The sequence below is a fragment of the Equus przewalskii genome, chromosome 21, assembly GCF_037783145.1.
Source record: "Equus przewalskii isolate Varuska chromosome 21, EquPr2, whole genome shotgun sequence".
NCBI lineage: Eukaryota > Metazoa > Chordata > Mammalia > Perissodactyla > Equidae > Equus > Equus przewalskii.
In genome coordinates this window covers 39161304-39186562 of record NC_091851.1, presented here as the reverse complement: position 1 = coordinate 39186562, position 25259 = coordinate 39161304, and the positions used below count along the sequence as shown (strand labels likewise).

Below are 25259 nucleotides of genomic sequence, written 5' to 3'. Positions count from 1 at the left end.
TAAAGAATTTTGATGAAGTTATTGCAAAAAAAAAAAAAAAAAGCCTTAAGTAAGGCCATGGCAGTGGGGGCTGGAGGTGAATGGGTGGGTTTGGGAGCGGTCTGGAAGGCATGTTGTCGGTCGCTGTGGGTTTGGGGGGCTGTTGTGGTGCAATGAGGGGTTAGAAATGCAGACATTTAAACGGATGCATTGCATTCTGTCCTCTGGTTGTCCAGTATGTTATTTAACCGGTCCCCTTTTATTGGACGTTAGGCTGCTTCCAACTTTGTGCTCTCATAAGTAGCTCAGTGATGAACATCTTCTGCATGCCTTTGTCAGCTGTGTAAGGACCCATGCTCTCAAGCCAGTCTGCTTGTGTTAAAAACCCAGCTCCCCTACTTTGTAGCTGTGTGACATTGGGAAAGTTACTTAACCTCTCTGGGCAACAGTTTGCTTGTCTGTATAATGAGGATGATGACAGGCCTCCCTCCTAGTGTAGTCATAAGATTGAGGGTTCATACATGTTAAGTACTTATAAAATGCCTGGTGTAGAGTAAGTGCTCAGTATGTGTTAGCTAATGCTATTTGTTATTGTTGTTCCATGGGGTTAAGGCCTGTGTGTGGGGTAGTGGATTCAAGGGGTGTGCGTGTGTTAAGAATCTTGATACATTTTGGGGGAGGCTCATTTCTCAGGTAGTGGGACAGAGTAAAAGACTGCCTCTGGCAAGAGTTTTCTAGGCTCTCATGAGTCAGAGAGCAAACTGACGTGGCTGGAGCAGAGGCTGGTCAACAGCAGGGAGTGTTTTGATGAGCAGGCAGAGAGCGGAACAGAGAGGTCTCCCAGTGCCAGGTAGAGACGTGGCCTTGGTTTGCTCTGCACACTGGTAGGGTACTAGGGAGGCACGGTGGGTCCTTGAGCAGGAGAGCGGCATGAAATGTACATGACCAAGTAAAATTAGCCTCTCCAGCTTAGATGCGTCTGTACAGGAAACCGTCCTGCTGGCCTTCTGCTGCCTTTCCCAAGAAGCGTGTGGCTTCTAAGCACTTTATTGGCAGAGGGGAAGATGCTAAAAACATACGGACGTCTTGTTATCCGTGTCCAGGTCGGCAGGCTCCCTGGGAGGCGGATGGAACTGCGCAGGGACGGCTCGGAGGCCGGGTCCTGTGAGTTCCTTGTGGAGCGGGGAGCCAGCCGGCTTCCAGTTGTCAAAGGACCTCACATCCTTGTGAAGGGTGCCCATTAAGTATTTGTTGAATGAATAAATGATCGAACGAACGAACAAGTGGCGTTCACTCTGTGGCTCTGTGAAGGTAAAGGAACTTCATTTACCCCTCGAAGGAGGAAAACTGAGCCTGTTGTGGCTTTGACAGCTGCGTGTCCCTGACAGCTCGCTGTGAGGACACGCCGGCCGTGGGTGGGCCCACTGCTGGTGACTTGCCCGAGTTGTCTTGTCTGACCGGACCCCCGGGGGGTGGATGGCCGAGCCAGGGGACTCACGGGCAGATAATGTCAGCACTGTCCTGTTGTTCCATCTCTGGGCCTCAGTTTCCCTCTGTCAAGTGAGCCCGTCCCAGTCCCTCCTGCAGGGTTGCGTGCATGAACGGGCGGGTGCCCTTGGTGCGGGACGCGTGCTCGGCAACTGCTGGCTGTCATTCTGCGGTCTCTCCAGCGCTGTCCTCGCTCGGGCCGTGTTTATTTGGTTCGCAGCTGGGCCAGCTCTAGGGGCTGAGCGCTGGGCGGGGGCAGGCGCAGGCTCTGAGGTCAGAGGGCACGGGTTCGAGGCTGGCCCTGCAATGGGGAGCTCTGTCACCCTGGGTGAGTCCCGTCACCTCTCTGAGCCAACATTTCCTCTTTTGTAAAATGCAGACGATGTCCTTCTCTCGGGAGACGAGAGGAGCAAGTGAGATCGTTCAGATCAGGCTCTGTGCACGGAGCCTGGCACATCGTAGCCGCTCCTTCAACATTAGCATTATGTTTAGGCTGTGGGAGGACAAAAATGAGTAAGATTTTATCTCATGGAACCAAGTAAGTGAGAATAATCAACTACATGGCAGGCCTTTTTCTAAGCACTGGTAACTGATCTGAGACCTCGTGACGGCCCTACAAGATAGCTCCTCTTCTCCCAATGTGACTGATGAGAAACCAGCACAGAGAGGTTAAGTAACCTAGTGAAGATCACACAGCTGGTAAATGGCAGTGCTGGGTTTCCTCCCAGGGAGTCTTGCTCCAGAGTCTGCAAAAAGCTTAGAACCAGGGTAATTTGCCTGAAGACCCTTGAGCTGCTCTGAGCCACTGCCTTGAACCATTTGTGGTGAGATAGACCCTTGAATTCAGCAGTGGGTCACTGGGGTTGAGAGGATCCTTTTCAAGTCTAAGTAGAGAATCCTGGGCGAGTGTGGTTCCTGGATTGATGCCAGCGACACGTAGGGATCTTTGAGACGCCCCTGAACCCCCAGAGCCGCAGTGGGCCTCCCTGGTGGGATGTCCGGCCCCCGGGGGGGCCTGGCGTTTGCAGGGAGCTGCGCCCGTGCTTTTGACCCCGCGGACTCGCCTCCCGGCCCAGGACCGCCTTCTGCAGGGGGAATCCCTGTTGCTCAACTTCGTTTTTCCAAAACGCATCTCCGTTCCCATCTCCATGGACAGCTTGGCCGGCGAGGGCGCCTTGGGGTGGGTGGAGTGGAACAGTTGAAGTTTTCCAAGGACGGGGAACCCCAGCTGGTCCTCGCATTAAGGAAAGGTGACAGCCTCCTGGGCTAATCTTAGCCCCCACATTGGGTCATCGGCACCGCCAGCTCCAGCGTTCTTTTTATAGCCGTCGACTCAAATGGAATTGGCAGTTTCCACTCCAGCGGGATGACAAATTGGAGAACGGTGGAAAAACAGTAGGAGAGGGGCAGCGTGGGGTTTCTTAAGTTAGAAAAGCTCGGTGTTTTGGAAAATGGTACCTTATTTATAGCAGCAGTAATAATAATGATTATTATATTATTTTTATTGCTATTTTTAATCATTTTCATGACTTCCAAGAGCCTGTGTGATCTGGCCTCTGCCCATCTCTCTGATTCCAGCTCTTCTGACTTGTCCCCTGGATCTCTTGGCTGGAGCGGTGCCTGTCTTCCTTCTGTCCTCGGTCACCCCACGCTCGTTGCTGCCTCGGGATCTTTGCTTTCGCTGTTCCCTCTTAGAATCTTCTCCCACCATTTCTTGATAAGGCTGCGTCCTCTTCCTTCGAGTGGCAGCTCAGAGGTGACGTTCTCAGTGAGCCCCTCCTGGACCATCCGCTGGGGTGGTTCATCCTCCCCTGCTTCAGGGTTCGTCCTGTCCCCCTCTGTCCCGTGGCCCTGCTCTGCTCTCTCGGTAGCACTTGGCATGACTGAGGTTGTCTGTCTGTCTGTCTGTCTGCTCAGCTATTGTCTGGTCTCCCGCATGACTCTGAGCTCCCTGAGGGCGGGGACCTGGTGCTGCTCGTGTATCTGCAGCATTTAGGACAGTCCCTGGCACACAGTAGGTGTTCAGACGTGTTGTTGAAAGGATGTGTCATCTCCTTTAGTTGTCACACTGGCCTGAGAGGTGGATGGCATCGTCCCCATCTTACAGATGTGGTCACTGAGGCTCCTAGAGGTCAAGCCCCTGCCCCAAGTCAGCCCACAGCCAGTGACAGAGCTGGGACCCCGAGAAGCATTTATCACCACCCCCAGAGTGATGTCTCTAGCCGCGTCCAAGGGGACAGAGAGAAACCAAACAGAACGACCGGGGTCCTTCCCACTGCCAGTGCTCAGTCACTGCTGAAAAGCCTTCGTATGTCCTCTGAAATGCACACAATGCGTCACCTTCCAGGCGAAGTTCATGCCGGGAAGGCCAGGTTGTCCCTGACTTCAGCCGTAACCCTGGCCCCTGGCCACCCGGGCCTCAGGCGGAGTCGGGGGTCCCAGCAAAACATTGCAAAACAGGAAAAAATCTAAGGACACAAAAATAAAAGTGATGTGGCAGCGGAAACGGCGTTGCCATGGCTTCCAGCGACTCGCCGTGCCTGGGCGGGATCCAATGTTTTGGAAGGTTCCTCCACATGACACAGGGTTTTGGAATTTTTCAGCTGGTAAATCTTTCTTAATTCAGGCCCCCGGCCCTGGCCCGGGAGCTCCCTGGCTCTCTGTGTCCCGCGGGGGTGGAGGTTGGAAACTTGCCTGCCTGGGATTACTCAGCTTTGAAACTTCAATTGTTTGAAGAGCATTTGTGTTTTGTTTTGTTGGATGGTTTTCTTGGAACCGTGTGGCAGCCGAGGCTCGCATCACCTGTCGAGAGGGCAAATTGATTTTTGAGAAAGGAGGCGTGGGTGGTGGAATTCCCTCTCCCACTGAGTCATCGCATCCTAGTGTGAGTCATTTTATTACTTGGAGGTTCCCAAAGGTTGTATTTTGAGCTTTGTTTAATAAATATAAATGCATGTGCTTAAAATAATTTTTTTTGCTAAATTAAGTATTTTTCCATGAATTTGTATCCTGGAAAAATTGGACCCGTCTTCGAGAAGGCACCTTCTCCTCCCACCTGCTTTTCTCCGTGGGTTTGGCTCTGCCTGGTGTGGCATTTTCTGAAACAATAGGCCGGCTGTGGGACTCTCTCTTGCTTGGGCTTCCCTCTGGGAAAGGTCAGACTTGAGGCTGGGCCGGGGCATGACTCAGGCTCTGCAGACCTTTGCCCTCGGTGACTCACGGCCACAGCGTCATCGGCCCCCCTGGGCTGGAGCCCACCGCCTGCACACAGCTTTCCTCCCAAGCCAGAGGCCAGGGCTCCACTCGGAAGCCCCCCCCGGAGACTGAGAAAATGGTCTCATTTTCAGAGAGCCCGAGATAGTTGCCCAAACTTCCGCCTTTGCACATAGTAAGAACAGACTTTTGAGTGAAGAGATCCTGCAGTTCATTCTGTTTGGATGCCTTTGAAAGAGGACACAGAGAAATCAATCTGCTAATGAACTTGGGTCCTAGTGTTTCTGCCATTAGAAATTGCAATTAGGCTGGAATTCCCCCCCGCCCAAGAAAATCATAATATCTTTTATTAATTAACTGTCTGACACCCCTTTCTATTATTTTTCTATATTTTTTGCTGGTGTGCTTTTTTTTTTTTTTTTTTAATAAAAGTGGTATGGGACCAGACCGGTGGCGTAGCGGTTAAGTTCACACGTTCCGCTTCTGCAGCCCAGGGTTCGCCAGTTCGGATCCTGGTGCAGACATGGCACCGCTTGCAAAAGCCATGCTGTGGTAGGCATCCCACATAGAAAGTAGAGGAAGATGGGCATGGATGTTAGCTCAGGGCCAGTCTTCCTCAGCAAAAAGAGGAGGCTTGGCAGCAGCTGTTGGCTCAGGGCTAGTCGGTGCATGGAAGGTGCTCAGAGGATGTCCGCTGACTTCCACGTGCGCCCGGGGTGCTCACTGACTATGCATCGAGTCAGGAAGGCAGGGCCTGTGGGCTTCTTGTCTGGGAGCAGAGTCCTTCCAGGCACGGTGAGTTCCTCCCGTCCTCTCACCTGTGAGCCATCCGACTTTGCTGTCACAGCCTGAAGGAGCTGGAGGGGCTTGACGACGGCCCAGTCCCGCCCCCACTCTACAGATGGGCACGCCGACTGGCACAGTGAGGTTGGCAGGCTTCCTGGAGGTGACAGGGCTCGTCAGTGCAGGGCCGGAGCTGAAGCCCCCGTTTCCTGGTTCCCAGTGCGCCTGGCTGTGTGCAGCCCGTGTGGGACACCTGTAGATGACGCTCGTAATTGGGAAGAGGCTGGCCTGGGGTGGGCGAAAGGTGAGCCGGGATCCGGCCTCTGTGTGAAATGAGCAAGCCATGCTCTGCCAGCCTCGCTCCGCTCACTCAGCCAGCGGCTTCCTTCGTCACTCCCCAGGTGTTCGCTGAATACCCACCGTGTGCCGGTGCTGTGCCCGGGACTGGGGACGCGTGACAGATGAGGTCCCTGCCCTCAGGGGGTGGACAGTGTCACACTTGTTTATAAGCAGGCCACTTTGAGATGCAGAAAGTGCTGTGAAGATGGCGAAACCACGTTGTAGGACCGAGAGCTAAGGGTCTGGAGGTAGAGAGAAAAATATAGGACACTTAGTTAAATTCGAATTTCAGACAAACGACAAATTTCTCTAGTGCGAGTATGTCACATGCAGTGGCATAGAGTTTGGGACCTACTTGAGGTCAGTTTCCTGAAATTCAAGTTTAACTCAATGTCCTGTATTTTTATTTGTTAAATCTGGCAAGTCTGGTGAGGGCAGTCAGGGAGGGCTTCCCTGAGGAGGTGACTTTGAGCAGAGCCCTGAAGGAGAGAAAGAGGGAGCCGAGTGGATGGTTGGACCAGTGTCCAGGCAGAAGGACCCGCCCAGGGCCGCGGCCCCAGCCTGGGGATGGGCTTGGGACAGGTGAGGTCTGAAAGCAGGCCCGGGGGGGCTGCTGCAGCTGACCTGGAGAGGTCGCTGGGGAGGGGTCGGAGCGTGCCGGCTCCTGTAGGCGCTGTGAGGAGTTTGGATTTTATTCGAGTAGCTGCTGGAGGCTTCGAAGCAGAGGAGTGACGTGGCCTACTTTACATCTGAAAGATTGTTCTCACAATCGGCATGAAGAGTGGACTTTGCGGGTGGGGGTTGGTGGGAGCTGGGAGGTGAGTGGGCAGACACTGCGGTTGTCGGGGGCGGGGGACGCAGGGGTGAGCCCTGGAGGAGGTGGCGGGGCAGGAGGAGGGGGGAGGCGGGACGGCCTTCCTCCCCACCCTCAGGAGTTCCCCCTGGGCAGCGGTGCCATTCTGGGAGGGTGTACTCCTCAGTGAAGGGGACGCTCCTGACCCCCACCTGCCCGCGAATCCAGGGAGCACATGTTTTTCTGCTCGTTAGCGGGCGTCCAGCAGACTGGACTGGCTTCAGCCATCTTCGTTGAGCCAGGGCTGGGAAGCCTCAGGCACGGTTTCCTAACGCAGCCTCACACCTTAGCTTCCTCCCTGTTTGTGGGAGCCTGAGGCCCGCTTGGAGTCGGAGCAGGGATGGCCCGCTTCCCCTCCTGAGAGCTCGCTCGGCCCTCCTGTGAGCGCTGACCGCTGATCGCTGATCGGCGGCCCCCGGGGACCCAGCCCTGCCGTCTCCTGACCTTGTTCGGTCTGCGAGTTCTAGAGCCCCCTGCGGGAAAGATCCGCTGAATGGCGGCCTCCGCCCGCGACCGTCGCGAGATGAAGGCTGTGATGCTCATTGGGCCATGCATGCTCCCCACCCTGGCTTTTTTCTTGCAGAATCTTGCTAAGTCTTCTCTAGACGCAAGCCTTTTGCCCAAAGAAGTTGGCGCTCGTCTCTTCCCCTCTGAGCAACCCTGGAAGGGCTGCCAGTGCCCGTTAATTAAGGATGGAGGAAGTCTGCCTGAGCGTCTGCTCCAGAGACCGAGTCCTTGATTTCATCTCCGCCCAGCACAGTGGACGTGTGCTTGTCCCCCTGGGCCCCTTCTGTTCCCGGCAGGCTCTCCCGGAGTCGCAGACCTGGGGTTGGCTGGGGAGCTGGATTATGTAGAACTCAGGCCACGTGGCTGTGGTCGCGTCTGGTTCCTTGTCTGCACCCGTATTCCAGGCTCCTTCCTCATCAGTCAGTTCCCAAAAATGCGTCTTCAGTAAGGGCTCCGCGATTTCTCTTTGTGGCGTCTTTTTGCCGGAGAGGCTGGGGGTCAGACGCTGCCTGAGCTCTGGCTGCGGGCCAGGCACCGGGCATCCTGAGGTCGGTTGGTGTGTTTACTCCGCCGGGGTTTATTGAGCACCTGTGTGTGCCAGACTTGTGGTGCTGGGGACCAAGCAGCGAATAAGACAGGTGCATGATGCTGCCCTCAGGGAGCCTACAGCCTCGCAGGGGAGAGAGAGAGAAACAACAGGGAGGTCAAATGATGTCAGAGAGTGCAAGGTGGGAGTAGAAAAGGACAGAGGATGGGGACAGGTCAGGGGGACCTGCTGAGCCGAACCTGAGGATGGGAGGGAACTGGTCCTGGCGAGGTCTGGAGGAGAGCGAGCGTGGTTGTTGGAGGGACCGAGAAGGTCCGTGTGGCTGGAGCGGAGTCGGGGGAGGGAAGCTGAGGAAGGAGGCAAGTCCTCATCCCGGGGGAGGTGAGGGACCTTGAGTCCGTGTCTGTTTGAGCTGTGGTGGACCGTCAGGCCCTGCTTCCTCGTCCAGGGGCCCTTGAGGGTAGGAAGGTGTGCGTGTGGTTTGTATCCCGGTCCAAACAGCCTGCATGGGGCCTGCTGTGCAGTCGGAGCTTAATCAGTGCTGGGGGTCCCTGCCCAGCCTCCGTCTAAGATATCAAAGATCGTGGCCCCAGAAGGCTCTGGGGAGACAGGCAAGTCAACAGGCAGATTCAGGGTCCTTTTGTCTTGAGAGAAAAACTTTATTTTAAAAAATGCACACAAATTTAAGTCATAGTTCTACCGTGTTTCTAGAATCCTGTGACAGAAGACGTGCAGGTCTCACCTGCTCCATCCAGGCCCAGCCCCGGGGGGGAACCCTGGTCCTCGCTTGGGCACAGCTTCCCTGAGTTGAAGCTGACACACTTATGGACTCCCAAAGGGGCGTCGTGCTGCACATGCTGGTCTGCGGCAGTTAAAAAATTCTTTTTAACATAACAGGGATGCATTTCTAGGTCAGAAAATATGATCTTCCTTATTCTAAGAGCTGCCTGGTGTTCCCTTGTCCAAGGTAGCTGGTGTTCATAGCAAGTGCGCGTGGCCCGTAATTAATTCAGCCTGTCCCCTCTCAGTGAACACCTTTTGTGTCCATTTTATTTATTTGCAGTGAGAGACGTTAGGCAATGAAATGAAGTGAGAAACTGTGATACCCCCCAGAACACTTGGGGCAGGAGGGCCAGCCACTTCTTTCTCCCTAGAGTCAGACCTACGTGAGACACTGAATTCCAAGATAATAACAATGGCAGCACTCACTGTGGGCTGGGCATTTTGCTAAGCATTTTATGTATAATCCCTATTTGAATTCTTGCCACAACTCTTTGAAGTCAGTGCATTAACTTTATTATTTGCCTGTGAGGAAAGTGAGGCACAGAGAGGGTAAGCTACCGCTCAAGGGCCACACAGCTAGTAAATGGCGACGACAGGACTTGAACGTGGACAGAGTGACGTCAGGCTGAGCGAGCCCTGCCAGCATTGCTGTGAGTTCCGCTGGAGCTCAGTTCAGAGGATGGCATTGGTGCATTCTCTTGGCGAAATCCAAGGAGCTGTGTGCTGGGGGATGTGGGGTGGGGATGGAGGAGGAGCCCAGGAAAACGGCCTTGAGGCATTTTGCAAACCACACGCTTCCTTAGAGAGCAGCTCTCTGGAGTGTGTCTTCCACGTGCCACGTGAAACTGAGGACAGCGACGTCAGCCTTCACTGCCGCTGGGGATTGTCGGTTGAGGACCGGGGGCAGACCTCGCGTGACTGCCACCGGGCTGGCTCCTGAAGCTGCCCTGCGGCTTCAGGTACCCGAGGAGCCACGCGGAAGAAGTGGCCCCCTGGCTTGGGCTCACGGGATAGGTTTTGATTTCTCTTTCCTGTGAGCCCTCTCGCTCTTTTTCAAAAGTTGAGATAATGGTGAAAAGACCCATTTTTGAAAGGAAAGAAAATCAGGCACTGTGCCACCTGTCTCAGATAATGACGTCTTTCCTCGGTAAATTCCCTCCAGCCTGTGCTTGCAGGCACAAGTATTTATAATTGCAGTCAGAGGAGGTGTATTATTATCTGATTAAAAAAACGCTTGTGGATTTTTTTCATTATTAACCCATTGTGGGATATATGCAAAAAAATGGTAAAGAAGACGATATTTAAATAATGTGTTGCCATAGCCGTGATAACAGTGCTCACCACTGTCTGTCGAGTGTTTCCACTGTGCCACGTGCCTCTTATCTTGGGGAGAACCTATGAGGTCTGGGTTCTGTGATGATCCCCGTATTTTGGGTATGACGCAAAGAGTGGTAACGTGTCTTATTCATGCTCACAGAGCTAATTGGAGGCAAAACAAGCATGCGAAACCGGATCTGTCTGCTCCAGAGTTTGGGGTACGCAGGAATACAAGGGGGAGTGCAGTGGTGGCACAGAGTGGGGAGGTCGGTTCTGGCCACAGAACATGCCCGAGTAAGGCTGGGGCTGCAGTAAACGTGTGGCTAAAGGCCTAACAGAGGACACTACAGTGACCAGGCATCCTTCCTAAAGCCACGGGCTTCCTTCCTGACCTGACGTGGGGCTCCAGGAGCCAACTTGCGGCAGAGGGCGTCCTGGGGAGGGGCAGCCTGCAGGTCCTGTTTGCTCTGGCTGCAGCCCAGAAGAGAGCAGGCAGGCGGGAGGAAGGGAGAATCTTTAGGTGCGTGGCTGTGTAGGGATGTCCCTTTGCAGCCGTGCTGGAGAGGCCCCTGTGGACACACGGGGCCCTCAAAGGAGGCTGGGCCACGTGGTGGCTGAGGGCTTCCTGGGCACAGGCTTCTGATTCTGAAGAAAAGAGAAGGTCAAGTCCTTGGAGCAAGGGGCCTGTGGTGTAGGAGGAGGGAAATCGAGGTGTTTACCCATCTGGACAGATGGCCGGGGGTCTTTGGTTTCAGGGAGGAAACGTGCAGCAGCAGAGTGGGACACTGACCGACACACCATTGGGTAGTGGCTTTTTCGGGCCAAAATGTCGTGCACTTGTGAGAAAACATCAGGCACATCCCATCGGAGGGGCATTCTGCAGAACCCCGGCCAGTTCTCCACACGGTGTTGTGGGGGCAGCACCTGTCTCTGTCTCTCAAAAGCCCCCAGGGGGGCGTGGAAAGTAAATGGGAGGTGGGGGGGCCAGGGCCGGGGGCTGTGGAGATGTGAGGAGCACGGCGCTGTCAGAAGAGGCTGCCACGGTCAGGTTCTTGTGCAGGTGCCAGAATGGACAGATCATCTGAGTCTGGTTTTTTTTTTTTTTTGAGGAAGATTAGCCCTCAGCTAGCATCTGCCTCCAATTCTCCTCTTTTTGCTGAGGAAGACTGGCCCTGAGCTAACATCCGTGCCCATCTTCCTCTACTTTATATGTGGGACACCTACCACAGCATGGCGTGCCAAGCAGTGCCGTGTCCGTACCCGGGATCCGAACTGGCGAACCCCAGGCTGCCAAAGTGAAATGTGCGAACTTAACCACTGCGCCACCAAGCCAGCCCCTGAATCTATTTTTTTTCAAGAGCAAAATCTACAGTTTTAGGTGAAATCTCATTTTGAAATGGCAGCAGCTAATTAAAAAACCGCTAAGCCACTCTTTAGGCCACAAAACAAGCCAGGTCTCTAGCATGAGGCCAATTGGCTTTTAAAAAAATTGTGGTAAAATATGCATGACGTAATAGTGATCATTTTAACCATTATAAGTGCATAATTCAGTGGCATCAGATACATTCACAGTGTTGTGTAGCCATCGCCACTATTTTCAGACGTTTTTACATTTTCTGAAGCAGGCGCTCTGTGCCCGTTAATCACTCCCCACGCCCTTCTCCCCCAGCCCCTGGCAATCTGTATGTTTCTGTCTCTCTGAGTTTGCCTATTCTGTGCCCCTCGGAGAAGTGGGGTCATACAATATTTGTCCTTTTGTGTCTGGCTTGTTTCACTCAGTGTAATGTTTTCAGGGTCCCTCTGTGAGCAGCATATGTGAAAGCCTCCTTCCCCTTTAAGGCTGAATAATGTTCCATTCTGTCTAGACCACACTTCATTTATCTGTTCGTCCAGCGGTGGACGCTTGGGTGGTTTCTGCCCTGTGGACCTTTGCCTTCTTTGAAGGAGCATTCTGCTGCCCAGCAGCCCCTTAGACGGTTGCTGTTACTTCTTGCAGCAATTTTAATTCTGATCGTGTCGCCAAACAGCTGAGCACCCGGTATGGAATGAGGAAGACGTGGCCTCTGAGGACGTCCTAGAGAATGGGGAGGCAGTGAGAGAGGTGGTGGCGGGGATACCCAGGGTGCGATGGGAACCCAGAGGGGACAAACTTGGTCTGAAAAAGGAGATGGCAGTTGAGTTGTGAAGGACAAGGCTCCCACAGTGCCTGCCCACCGCCCTTCATTAACTTGGCGGGAAAGCCACCCGGGCACAAGGATCTGAAACCACATCACGTCAGCGGGATAAGGAGTGCTGGCTCTACAGCCAGCCTGTTCACTCACGTCTGGCTTCCTCACCTACTAGCTGTGTGTCTTAGGCCAGTGCCGTCACCTGTCTGTGCCCGTGTGTCTTCACCTGTCGAATGGAGATGATGATCAGACCCAGGGCCTAGGGTTGTTGTGTGGACAACACAGGTCTGTACTTGCAGGGTCTTTGAGTGATGCTTCGCATGTCGTGAGTGCTCAGACGTGAGAGCTGTTACTCCTACTGGGAGGGGGAGAATGCGCCTGGAGAGGCTGGGCGGAGGGCAGGACCCCGGTCGTACAGGGCCTTCAAGGCCGCTGTGGAGCTTAGACGGAGTTTTGCTTATTCTGTACGCCCGCCAGCGATGGAGAAAAGGGTGAAATTTGGGTGGAGGGCTCCTTCCCATTTCTCTGGGGTCCCTCGACCAGAAGAGACTCTGTGAGAACTGTCCCCGTGGAGACACCCTTTCCACTGCACCGCCATTTTGTATTCTCTGCGGTCCTCTCCCACTGGTTGGCGTGAGTCGAGGGAGAGGACTGGGGTGGAAGCTTTATGGACTCAGCTTTACTGCTGGTCCTTTTTCCAGGTGCTTCTCTCCCTTTCCCCCTAATTACCAGACTTCTGAAAATGGTCCTTTCTTTTCAAAGTGAGGGAAGCTCATACAGGGTAACGAGCCAAACCGAAAGAACCGTGGTACCCTGGTGGCAGAGCTCAATTCAGCCAATGAGAGCTGAGGAGGCGGGTCCCCCACACCAGACAGCAACACATTATTGTTCATTTCCTCGATTAATTTATTCCTCCATCTTCTGACTTAGAGCTCGCGTTGCAGCTAGTGAATGAGAAAGCGCTTTTTAACGAGGGCCCGTGCCTGGCTCCTACGCCACCTGAGAGGGGAACAGCTGTCTCAGTTGGAGGACCTTTGATCTGTCTGTGACAGAGACATGAGGATTTTCTCTGACTAGTTCTGTCCGGAGCTTTGCACACTGGAGGTACCCTGTCTTGATGACTAACCTCAAGCTCCTTGATGTCCATCCATCTTTTCTTGCTTCCTTCTGAGCGGTGGGTGATGTGAGTGTCTGGCTTTGTCTTGGCCCCATCAGTGGCCTTTGGAGCTGCCGACACTTTTGAGAGCTCAGACATGAGCTGTTTATTAGGTCCCTGCAGTATGTCGGGTGTCGGGGAGACGGTGATGAGTATAACCTGGTGCCTCCCGCAGGGAGCTCACACTGTAGCGAGAGCCAGTGCACTGACCCCCTTTTCCTCTTCCCTTTTGACGTAAACTGTATCTTCTTTAGTCATTTCAGACATGGCGCCCCAGAGAACTGTGCGGCCGAGACGTGCAGACTTACTTGTCACAGAGGGCTCTTACTGGCTCGTGGCTTGTTTGTTGTTAGGATCATCTAGATTGCATCAGGCTTGGTAGCAATCACAAGACTTTTTATTAATTATTATTTGGGGAAATATGTTCTATACCAGGAAGTTCAAATAATACGTGGAAACTAGATTTCTGTGGGTGAGCGTTAAGAGCCAAGACGAGATCTGACCTGTCACAGAAGATGCTAATAGTGGTGCTTAAAAAAGTGGGGAGGAATTCTTTGGCCAAATTTTGGACATGCTCCATACTCCAGCCCACAGTGGAGAGTCACGCTGCACGTGAGCAGATTCAAGGCTCTGAGAAGTCCTGCAGTAAAGAAACCCATTTGACTTTGACTCAGCATTCTCCAAATGCTTCTTAGCTTGTAAAATGTTTCCCTTTCTCATAAACCCATTTAACATTCTTCAGAGCCAGTGTTCCACAAAATACCCTGGAAACACTTGTGGAAATGATTTGTTTCAGCCGAAAACTGCCCAACGGCCAATGGAGGTGGACAGCAAAAGAAAGCTATTATTTGTAAATGCGGAGTTTTGTTTGGCCCAACTTGTTGGCCCCAAACTGGGGAACGAGTGCTGTGCTCCAGGAGAGCGCGTTTGCAGTGGAGAGAAGCCTCGCGTTGATGGTTGCAGCGAGCCGAGCCGTGTGGATTGGCTGTCTGCTCCCTGGGAGCTGGGGCGCCGGCGCCCGTGTTTGCTCCTCTCCAGTGGCCTCTTAGGACAGAGTGTGGAAGCCACCTGTGTTCTCAGACAGCCACGAAGGCACGTCTGGAGCACCCAGTGATCCATGATGGGCCTCCTGTGACAGTCTTGGCGTGAGCACGACATTTTGGAAATAGTCTTTGGTTGAGCAAAGCGTATAATAAAGTATAATGAATAACGAGACTACTTTTTTTGTTTGTTTTTAGGAAGAAAACTCTGTAGGCATTCAGATGTAGAGAAAAAAAGATAATGATGATGGGATGATGGGCAATTTCTGTTTTTTTCCTTATTTTCTATTGCTGCCCAGTTTTCCATCGTCAACCTGCATTCCCTTTGCAAAAATAAATATACATGTATGTAAATAAAAATACCGATATGTCCACATATACGTACGTAACACAAACACACACACACACCTTACTGAAGTGGTATCATAGGGAAGCCAAGACAAATATAAGCTGGTGAGCTTTTGTCTTCAGTCTTTGGTTTCTAATAGTTCCTTCAAAGTCTGTCATTTTTTAATTTTTCCAGATGGGCAGCAAATTTGGGAGATGGAAGCCACGGTGGATAAAGACAAGAGCCAGCCCGTAAGCACCCGGCCAAGATGACAGAACGGCCTGTCGTGTTTCCCTCCCACCTCCCTCGTGCTTTCTTTCCTCCTCTTTTTTCTTCCTTCATCAAAGTCCCAGTGCTTTGGACCTAAGAGGCAATCAGTAGGTATTGAATTGACGAATGAATTAAACACTTATTGAGCGCCAGGCCCTCTCATTCGTAACTGTGGCATTTTAATACACATCGATAGAGTAAGTGGCAATTCTTTCTTTGCTGGAAAGTCAATTCCTCTTTACTAGAATTTTGCCTGTAAGCATAGCGAACACGCCAGGACTCCCTTAAGATGGGCTGGCTCAGTGGGCCTTGCAGCGGAATGTGGACACGGTTGCTGTTAATGACAACTCCTTCCTTCTAGAACATGCTTTTTGTTGAGATTCCTGAGTATCGGAACAAGCATATCCGCACCTCCGTGAAGGTGAACTTCTATGTCATCAATGGGAAAAGGAAACGAAGCCAGCCTCAGCACTTTACCTACCACCCAGGTAAGGCGCTCTCTCTGCAGGCCCCGGTTGTGGAGAGGCAGACAGGCACGCGAGCAAGGACCGGTGAGGTCTGCTGCCAGCTGGGCCACCCTGGGCAGGTGACTCAACCTCTCTGAGCCTGTTTCCTCATTTGTCAAGTGGCGCCTTCCCTGTGAGAGTTACAGAAATCAAACGCACACGCAGCGCTTAGCACAGCACACGGTGAGCTGGTGTGAACATACGAGCTGTTATTGCTGTTACGTTTTCCTCTGGGAGGGTGGACTCACACAGGCGTCTGGAGACTCAGTCGGTCAACAGCAGGTTGCAAAGCTGATGACTCGTGTCCCCGTCTCAGATTTGATCGTGGTAGGGGTAGAAGGTGAGTACGCCCTGAAGCGGGCTGACCCCGCACACGGCGGGCCGTCCCCCTGTGGCCACATGGAGTTCCTGGGTGGACAGCCAGGCCAGGAGCTCTCATCGCTGCAAAGGACCACTGTGCCGAGACGGGCAGCTGAGCCAGTTTCCATTCATTCATTCGTCCAGATAATGGCTGAGTGCCAGGCACCGTTGTCCGCCACGGGGACCCAGCGTTGAGCAAAACGGACACAAAAATCCTCCCTTTGGGGAGCTGGCATTCTAGAAGGGGGGCGTTCAGATAACAAGTGAGCACGTGAAATGCACCGACTGTCTCAGATGGTGGGACGTGTTGTGGAGGACACAGCAGGAAAGGGGGACAGGAGCTGCTGGGGGGGGAGGGGCAGGCGTAATCTTGAATCAGGCTTTCTTCTCTGAGCTCCCCTTTTGTGGAAAAGGGCTGCAGAGTTCCAGGGCAGAGACAGAACTACCAGCCACCCCTTTCCACTCTTGGAAAGACCCGGGGTTCAAGATGGTCGCCCGGGGTAAAGTGTCTGACCTCTGACCGTCGCACGGGGATCCTCTTGCCCGAGGCTGATAAATGACTGAACTCAGCTGTTTGACCCACCCGTTCGTACCCCAAGGCTGTGTTCCCAGCCCCTGTCTGCCAGTCCTCTGGGCACAGCTGCCTCGCACTAAGAGGGGTTGCCCACTGTGCTTTTCTCTCCCGTAGTCCCAGCCATCAAGACGGAGCCCACCGATGAATACAACCCCACTTTGGTGTGTAGCCCCGGCCACGGGGGCCTGGGGAGCCAGCCTTACTACCCCCAGCACCCGATGGTGGCCGAGTCCCCCTCCTGCCTCGTGGCCACCATGGCTCCCTGCCAGCAGTTCCGCTCGGGGCTCTCATCCCCTGACGCCCGCTACCAGCAGCAGAACCCCGCGGCCGTCCTCTACCAGCGGAGCAAGAGCCTGAGCCCCAGCCTGCTGGGCTACCAGCAGCCGGCCCTCATGGCCGCCCCGCTGGCCCTGGCGGACGCCCACCGCTCGGTGCTGGTGCACGCTGGCTCCCAGGGCCAGGGCTCGGCCGCGCTCCACCCATCTCCGGCCGGCCAGCAGGCCTCACCCGTGATCCACTACCCGCCCGCCGGTCCCCAGCTGCGCTGCGGAGGCCGCCAGGAGTTCCAGCACATCATGTACTGCGAGAACTTCGCACCCGGCAGCGCCAGGCCCGGCCCGCCACCCGCCGGTCAGGGCCAGAGGCTGAGCCCCGGGGCCTACCCCACGGTCATTCAGCAGCAGAATGCCCCCAGCCAAAGAGCCGCCAAAAACGGACCCCCGGTCAGTGACCAAAAGGAAGTGTTACCCACGGGAGTGATAATTAAACAGGAGCAGAACCTGGACCAGACCTACTTGGATGATGGTAAGAGGCTTGTTTTTCTCAGTGCCCGTGAGGACGGCCCCGAAACATTCCCCCCAGCAGGTTCACTGAGTGGCCTGGGGTCATCTTCACCCCTTCCGGCCTCCGCATCCCCCTCTTTAAGGAGCTTGAATAAGATAAGCCTTAAGACCTCCCCAGCTCCGTGCACGGATCATTTCCCGCAGTTCTGGGGTGCGCAGTAAGGCTTTCAGTGGTGGCCCTGCAGCCATCGCCACAGAGAGAGCAAGCGAGGGCAGTTCTGGCCCTAGGAGTGTCCCCTGGGTCATGAACTGGGTCCGCGTAACTGCTTCCACTCTCTTTCCGTTTGCCAAATTTAGACGAAGGATAGGAAAGCAGAAAGGAAGGAAAGCTAACCTTTTATTCCTGTAGAGAAAAAAAATCCTACTTTATAGCCCTCTTTTGTGTATTTGGGGAGGGGTGGAGAGAAGGGAGGAGAAAGCGCATGGAAAAGTGGCTCTGTGGGCACGGGGCATGAATGGGGGCTTGCAGGCTCTGCCGTGTGCTGGGGGAACAGAGAGGCGCATTGATGGGAGGGAAACAGTGGGCTTCCGTTGTAGTGAGCCCAGCTGACGGGGCGGCCGGGCAAGAGGACGACGCAGAGGCCGCTCTGTGAGTCTGTGGGGGGCCCAGTGGGTGGGTCGTCTTGTTGGGGTGCAATGCACGTGACATTAGTCTGTGATCTCAGGGAGGAAGGGCCAGCTGAGTGGGCAGGACTCACCTGGGATTAGCCAGGTGCAGCTGACGGGCAGAGAGGGCCGGGCGGGCACGGCAGCCCTACCCTGGGGGCGCCAGAAAAAGAAGATGGGTGGTTTGAGTTTCTTAATGGGAGAAGGGAAACCTACACCCTTGGCTGCCGTCTGCAGCTCCAGCCTCGCATTTTACAGGCAGTAGCATCTGATATACCCTGCAACCTCAATTATGTAGGAAAATTTGCTCTCAGGAACCCAGCCAAGGAGTAGGACATAAGGCAAAAAGCTTTAAAATGGCCACAGTAGTTACAATAAAGACCAGGTGCCAGGTGTCAGACGCTGGAGTGGCAGGAATCCTGTGGTGCCGACTCAGGGACTGTGGACTTTTACTTTGCACAAAGTTTTGATGATCTGGGCTGTCTGTGGCTTCTAGTAGTTTCCATGTCTTTGATTTAGTAAAACTACTGATGAAAAACTTCCCGTAAATGCATCCAGCAAGGATCTCCAGGACCACTTAGGGCGGGGTCACACCGCCCCACAGCCTTACAAGGCCGACCTCTGGGTGTCACTGCATTAATAATTCTTCTGTCTGATCCTGAAGAATCAAACACAGGCTGAGTTAGGGTCACTGTGGTTTTTAAAACAATTTACAATTGTTCAATGTACAATTGCTCTGTTGCACAATTGTGCATTTCATTCTTGAACAATTTATACCCCAAATGGTTAAGATGAAGTTCGGGTGCGTGTTTGAAAGGGGATCCTCGTGTAGGGAATTCAGCTCACACGGAATGCCTGGTGTGAGTGTTAGGTGAGACGCAGCCGTCACCGGACCCTTCTCCACATGCTGCCCAGGGTCGGACGGGTCAGAGCTGAGGTGCTCGATAAATAAACCATGCCTGCGCTGGGCAGGTAACTGCACAGCTGCCTCTGTGTCTGGGCGGGTTTAATCCCCTCAGTGAGAGAGGTGCTGGCCCTCCTGTCCTGTCGGTCATCCCCGGTCAGAGACGGAAGGTGTGGGTCTCAGAGACAGGAGTCAGTCCGCGCCCTGGCTGCCAGTCAGTACCCAGGTGTCATGAGTGACCGGCCAGGGTCACTTGTAGCCCCAGACCCACAGAGGCTTTCCTGGTTTCATAGAAGCCTCCTGTTATGCAGAGAGCAGCTGAGAATGGAGACCCTGTGGGGCCCCCTGAGTGTCTTTCTGAACACAGGCAGGTTCAAGGCCCGGGTGAGAGTGAGCTCCCCGCGGGGCAGAAACGTGAGGCGGCTGAGGATGTCTCGGAGAACCGAGTGTGGGCAAATGACTTCTCCTGATGGAGCCTTTTCTTAAGTACGTTCTGCACAAGCCCAGTTCCATGGGATCTGAGGAGGTATTCTCTGAAGGGGGGGTTCCATGGCTTAAAAAGGTGAAAAAATTCGATAAAACCAAGTTTCTAAAAAACTTGTTTACTGCAGGACTTCTCAGAGCCTCTACTGTGCTAGTGGACGTTATAAATCTCTAAAATGAGGGAAATGACGCCATCACAGACGGGAGGGCACACAACTCCAGGGGCTGCTGCTCCTGTTGTATTTTATTGTACTCCACGCGAAGGGGGTCCCCAGAGTTCTGCAACATGGCAGGTCTGGAACCCCTCTCCCCCAGCATTTGGGAGACAGAACATGAAGGAATCTGAGTTCGAGTCTAGCACTGCCCCATCCCATATGCCACACTCAGGCTTCTCAGTTCTTGGGCTTCACATTCCTGGGGCCACAGCATGACAGGGCAGTAGAAAAATTTCTACCTGTGTGGCCCCGAGAGGCGGCAGTGTGGCTGCTGTTTAGATGTCCACTGCTTGACTGGCATTGTCCCCAAAGTTCTGCCCAGCCCACCCGGGACCCTCTGACAGGGAGATGCCCACGTGGCCTGCTGTGCCCGGTTGTCAGCCCCAGACTGCACCACGGCTGCAGCCGCGGGAAGAGAGGTGCGTAGTCTCGTCTCCTAATCGCTGGGAGTTCAGCTTCCTCCTTTGGGCCCTGCACCTGTGGAATGTTCTCAGAGTCCACCGTTGGCTTTACAGATGTGGGATTCAGACCTCTCAGTTTGGTGTTTTGTGTTTATTTCTGACAGGTAAACTGAAAATCCCTGGGTTGCATCTCTAGTCTGGGTGGGAGACACCCTAGCTTTTTAAGATCTTTTTCTGTCTCTTTCATTGATTCCTCAAAGGGGTGTCCTCCACAAAATATGTATCTGGTTTCACAAACTCCAGCAGAACATGCTCCCAGTGTGCGGGTGTCTCTCAGGTGCCATTCATTGGCCTTGGGATTTGGGCCGAGTGGACTTGCCTTGGAAACCTCGTGAGAGCTGGGCTTAAGCATTTTGAGCGAGGGTCAGAGAAGTTTGTGCAGTTGGGAGAGGAAGGGGTCGCCAGCGGACTTGGGTCCGAGAGCAGACAAATCATCTTTGAAGTTGCCCACGCCCCTCGACCGGGACCCCGGGAGTCCCGTGTTCGGTTTCCCTTCCTGGCCCTTCGCCACGGATCCAGATCCGGTGTCCTGCCCGGGCGTCCCACCTGGCTCCATCACGTGGCTTCTGCTTTTCCTCTCCCCTCTTCCCAAACTGCATTCCTGCACACAGATGCTGTCTGTCTTGGCCCCAGTTTTTTCTTGGAACTCCAAAGTGCACCTTCTACTTTCTCCACTCCAAGGACTTGAGACATTTTCAAAAAGTCTCTTTTTGAACTAGCAAAATAAGTGATATTCCAGGACAGAAATGCATCCTTGCTCCCCTCGTTGGGCCCTCCACCCTCCCCAGCTCAGGCCCTTTTTCGTAGTTCTCCTGAAATGTGTGCTCTGCCTACACTCTCACACGTTTTCTCTCTGCTCCCTCGTCCCCTTCGGGAACTAGTTTCTTATTCTAAAGCCCCAGGTGGTACCTGGGAAATGCCACCGGCCCTGCAGTGGTGGATCCTGTGAAGGAATTCCGCGCTCCCTGCCTTCCTGCCCCCACCTCCTCCTCCCCCCCATCCTGGCTCTCCTTCCCTCCCTCCGCAGCCGCCTCCCCCTCACCCACAGGTGGGTGCTGGTTGCCTCCTCTATGCCGGCCTCTGTTCTGGGATTGGGGGATACACTGTGACCAAGTCAGAGTCCTTGCTCTCCTCGGGTGTCGTTTTGGTAAAGGAAATAGACATCAGCACAAAAGGCAAAAATAAGCAGGTTTCACATGTTGATAAAAAGCCACGAGGGCAATGACACAAGGTTGGGAGGCAGAGTGTGGTTGGACGGGTGGTGTTGGCTCTCAGACCACGTGCACAGAGAGGCCGCTCTCAGGAGGCGGGCTGTGGGCAGGTCCGACGGAAGGGTGTTCCCAGGAGAGGGAGCAGCAGGTGTCAGAGGCGTGGGCTGGCCTTGGCGGGTGTTTGGCAGCAGTGCCGTGCGATTTAATTTACCTTTTGAAAAGATCGCTCTGGCTGCGTTGGGAAGATGGACTATCGGGAGTCAAGAGTTGGGAAACCATGGGTTTATCTCATTTTAGACAAACCTGGAGACGGAGAACGTGACTACCACGGCAGGAACATGACGGAGGGGTGGCACAGTTTACAAGAGACTGGCTGATGCGCCCTGTCGTTGGCGCGATTGTTTAAAATGTAACTGGGATTGTCAAAGTGTGATTAGTTCTCGAGTAGTCCTTACCGCTTCTGTTGACTAGAGTGAAGGGCGCCGCACCTTCACGTCCAGGGCACCTTGATGGAGCAGGTGGTGGGTGTTGGTGCCCCGAGGGCCCAGGCCAGCGGGAGAGATGCAGACGGGACTCTGGCCAGGGGCTCTTGGTGACACCTCTGCAGAGCGGGGGCGTCTCAGGTCACAGCATCTCACAGCAGGCTCTGGGGGGCAGTGCGTCTTCACCAGCAGCCTCGAGATTCAGCCTGACTAGAGGCCCGAGGGACGGGGGGAGGCCAGAGACTCCAAGGAGATCCTCCATCCTGTTCTGGAACTGTCTTGGGAGAAAGGACCTGGTCTTAGGGACGGCCGGAGCTTCTGCCAGTGGCTTGTAAGGACAGCACATGGGGGGGGGGTGTTTATACACGTGAGAAGAGCACACACCAGTCTACTCATTTTTGAATCTGCTTCTCTATTCTTCATATGAACTCCTTAAGATCAATTTGTTGAAATACATTGAATACATTTGAATATTTCTTGAAATATATTTAAATATTGAAATATATGCACATTCAGAAATCAATCATGTACTCAATTTCTCCAGGTGGACCACCCATGTAATTACCACCTGGACCACGCATGACATAGAATCTTGTTGGCACCCCGGAAGCCCTCCTATATGTCCCCTTTGGTCACCACCACAGAGGTGGCCACTACCCTGCTTTCTAACCCCAGAGATTCGTTTTGCCTGTTTGTGCAGACAGAAGTCGTGTAGCGGTGCTCCTTTGTGTCCGGCTTCTTTCCATCAGCCACAAGCTTGTGAGCTCCGGAGACACGGTTGGGTGTAGCTGAGGTCCCTTCGTTTGGTTGTCCTGGATGATTCCGTTGAAGGAATATCCTACAATCTCTGCACGCGTGCTCCTGTTGATGGGCGTTTGGGTTGCTTCCACTTTTGTGAATAAAACCTCTGTGGACATTCCTGAATCTTCTTTGGGTGCCCACCCGTAAGGTCGGGAGTGGAGCCCTTGCTAGGTAGTGTTCTGAAGTGGTTGCACGGTTTGGACGCCCCTGCAGTGCACGGGGGTCGTATGAAGTCCTTGTAAGTGTAGACCGTTTGTTATCTTCTGCCTTCGGGACCTCCCTCCCTTCCCATGGGCGTGCCTGGTTCTGAGGGATCCGGGCTGCACGCTCAAGGGCAGCAGGCTGTTTGGGTGCCAGCTGCTCTGCCCCTGCTCGGGCCAGCTGCTGAAAGTCTCTGGGCCTTGATTTCTCACCCCGGAAAACTGTATCTCCCGCTCAGACAAACCGCCAAAGATGCATTAAGAACTGAACTTGGGGCTGCCAGCAAGAGACGTGAGGATCCTAAAATGTGTGCAACAGTTACTATGTATTCCATTAATAATGATCATGATGCTCATAACAGCCCTGCTTCCCTTCAGGTTTCTTGTGCTGCCTTCTCCAGACTTACCTTTATTTTAGCCACTTAAAGACTTTGGCCTTTGCTGTTTGACAAGAATGCTCCCCGTGAGAGACAAGTAGGAAAAAGCCCCAGAGAGAGAACTGATCTGTGACTCACAGGGACTGGTTTTCAGGCACCAAAGAAGCAGTGGAGCCGTTCTTGTCACCTGGGGGCCAAAGGCATCCTCAGTTTCTTTTCCCTGGTGGCCAGCTCTCTTTCCGCCCCGTGAAGAAACAGGGCAGGTCCCAGTGGACACTGCTGAACTCGCCCACCAAGCTCGGTGGCAGCGAGTGGCTTTCTCTCTACCCTTGGAAGAGCCACTCGGGCGCACTGGGAAGAGCTGACCGCACCACGTGGAAGTCTGCACGGAGGTGGTGGCCCTGGGCCGCAAGGCAGCTCTGGCCAGAGGCTCAGCGCCCCGTGGAGGCCGTGTGCAGCCCGGCGCTGCCTCGTGCTGTCTCTTTTTGCCGTTTGCTCTCGTTTGAATCTTCCTAGATCTCAGATTTACTCACCATGTCTCTGTGAGACCCGAGACTCCATCTCTTCCTGGTGACCTTGAGCAGGTTACCAGCCTCGCTGTGCCTCCGTTTCCCCATCTGGAGAGTGGAGAGGATCCTGGCTCCTCCCTCTGGGGACTGTGGTGAGCACGGAATGTTATTCCATGTTGAAGCTTTAGAATAGGGCTTGGCACAGAGTAATCCTTGATCCATGTTAGCTGCTATTTTTATTTGTGAGTTTAATTGGCTTGACTTCTTATAAGACATGGTTCAAATCTTTAAAACTATATTTGTCTAGGAAAATAAAAAACTGGCTGTCTTGGTCTTTGGAGATGGGGCCCACTCCCCCTTGTGTCCTGTCTCTTCCATGTTGGCAAAGCTCCAGGGCACGGGCTCAAGGTCCCCTTCCCAAGCTGCCCTTGGGGACCTTGGGATGTTCACCTGTACAAGCGAGATGATGCCCTCAGCACAGGGACAGCTGGGAAGTCCGGTTAGCGTGTCCCCTGCTGGGCTCCCTGGCAGAGTGTGGCCCAGTGGCCCAGGATTTGCTGGTTGTGCCATTGGGAGAGGGGCAAGGCGTCCTTTGAAAAGGCTCTGTACCCTGTGGCGGGATGAGCCAGTGCATGAGAAACAGGCCACGGAAGGATGGACAGAGGGACATACCCAACAAGGTGCAGAAAGCAGGAAAGGACCAAGAATGGAAGAATGTTCTGTGACCGGCACGGCTTTGTCCTGTAGGTCAGGAATCTTTAATGGGGCCGCCCGGCACCCACAGCACGCCTGCGACAAGGCAGTCCTGTCGGGTGAGGTGTGCGAAGCCCACAGATGGCCTGGCTGTGGCTAACAGAGGCACGTGTGCCTGGCTGCTGGGTTGGCCCCACAAGGCCTGGGCCTCCTGACAGCCTCCCTGGGGACAGTGGCGCCGAGAGAGGGTGACACACAGGGCTTCTCTGTTCTGATGATAACAAGCAAAATGGCTGTGTGACAGAGCAGCCCCGCGGGCACCTGAGAGCCCTACCCAACCCGGGTGTCGTGTGTGGGGCTGTGGGGCACCTGAAACCACCAAGGCCAAGAGTAATTCCCACAGCTGCCCGTGTGGGCACGAGCAGAGCCCAGACCCCCTGAGGGCTTCAGTCAGGATTCTGTTTGTAAAGTTCGTGTAAAAATATTTACATTTTATATAGGTAATATGTTCACATGCTCGAAATACAAAACTATAAAAAGATATCCAGCAAAAGGTACGCCCCCATTTCTGCCCTGCTCTCTGATAGTCGTTTTTCTCGAGACTTCCGGAGCAGTATTTCTCCATTGTTTTTTCTATTATTGCCACCCTTTCCACTCAGGCTCCTTTTTAGATGGTTTTTTCCTGATCACCAACCCCAGGAAACATCAGTACCACAGATACACTATGTATCTGTTTGTGGACTGTCGCCCTTTGCCCAGCCTCAAGCTTTATCCTGTGTAAGATTTTTTTCATCCCCTAAGAACCAATTCCGCCCCCTACCCTGGGGGTAGCATCATGCCACGTGGGAATGCATGATGTCGAGTTTCTTTATGTAATCCTGAGCAGATGCAAATATGTGTTCTTATTTTCCCCCTTCATTCTATAAAATGTAGCAAAATATACACACAGGTCCCCCGTGGATGGGGACTTGGTGTCTCTTGTTCATCTGTTGCTAGACGACTGGGCGGGTCTATCAGGGGCCGTTCCTCAGGGATGGGATGGCTGGTCGGAGGGTCCAGCCTGGATTTGGGGCCTATTGGGTGGAGAGTTTCTGGGGTCATCCCGCCGGCTTTCAGTCTGGCCTCGCCACTCTTCTGTGACATTGGACAAATCTCTGTGGTGATGGCCCCCAACTCTGAGGGTTGTTGTGATGGAAACGGGAGCATCCTTTGAGGAAGGGACTTGGACCAGTACTGGGCACGTGTGAGAAGTGCTTGGTACTTA

General features: G+C 53.8%; 1 protein-coding gene across 7 annotated transcripts in view; it reads left to right on the top strand.

Annotated features, from left to right (window-relative positions):
• The window catches only part of NFATC2 (nuclear factor of activated T cells 2), a 158389-nt gene that overhangs the window by 97634 nt on the left and 35496 nt on the right, over window positions 1–25259 (top strand). For all 7 annotated transcript variants that reach the window (XM_070589467.1, XM_070589465.1, XM_070589468.1 and 4 more), the window contains exons 7-9: window positions 14697–14752; window positions 15133–15259; window positions 16326–17015. In XM_070589467.1, the coding sequence (XP_070445568.1) occupies window positions 14697–14752; window positions 15133–15259; window positions 16326–17015 (873 nt within the window). The remainder of the gene's footprint in view (window positions 1–14696; window positions 14753–15132; window positions 15260–16325; window positions 17016–25259) is intronic.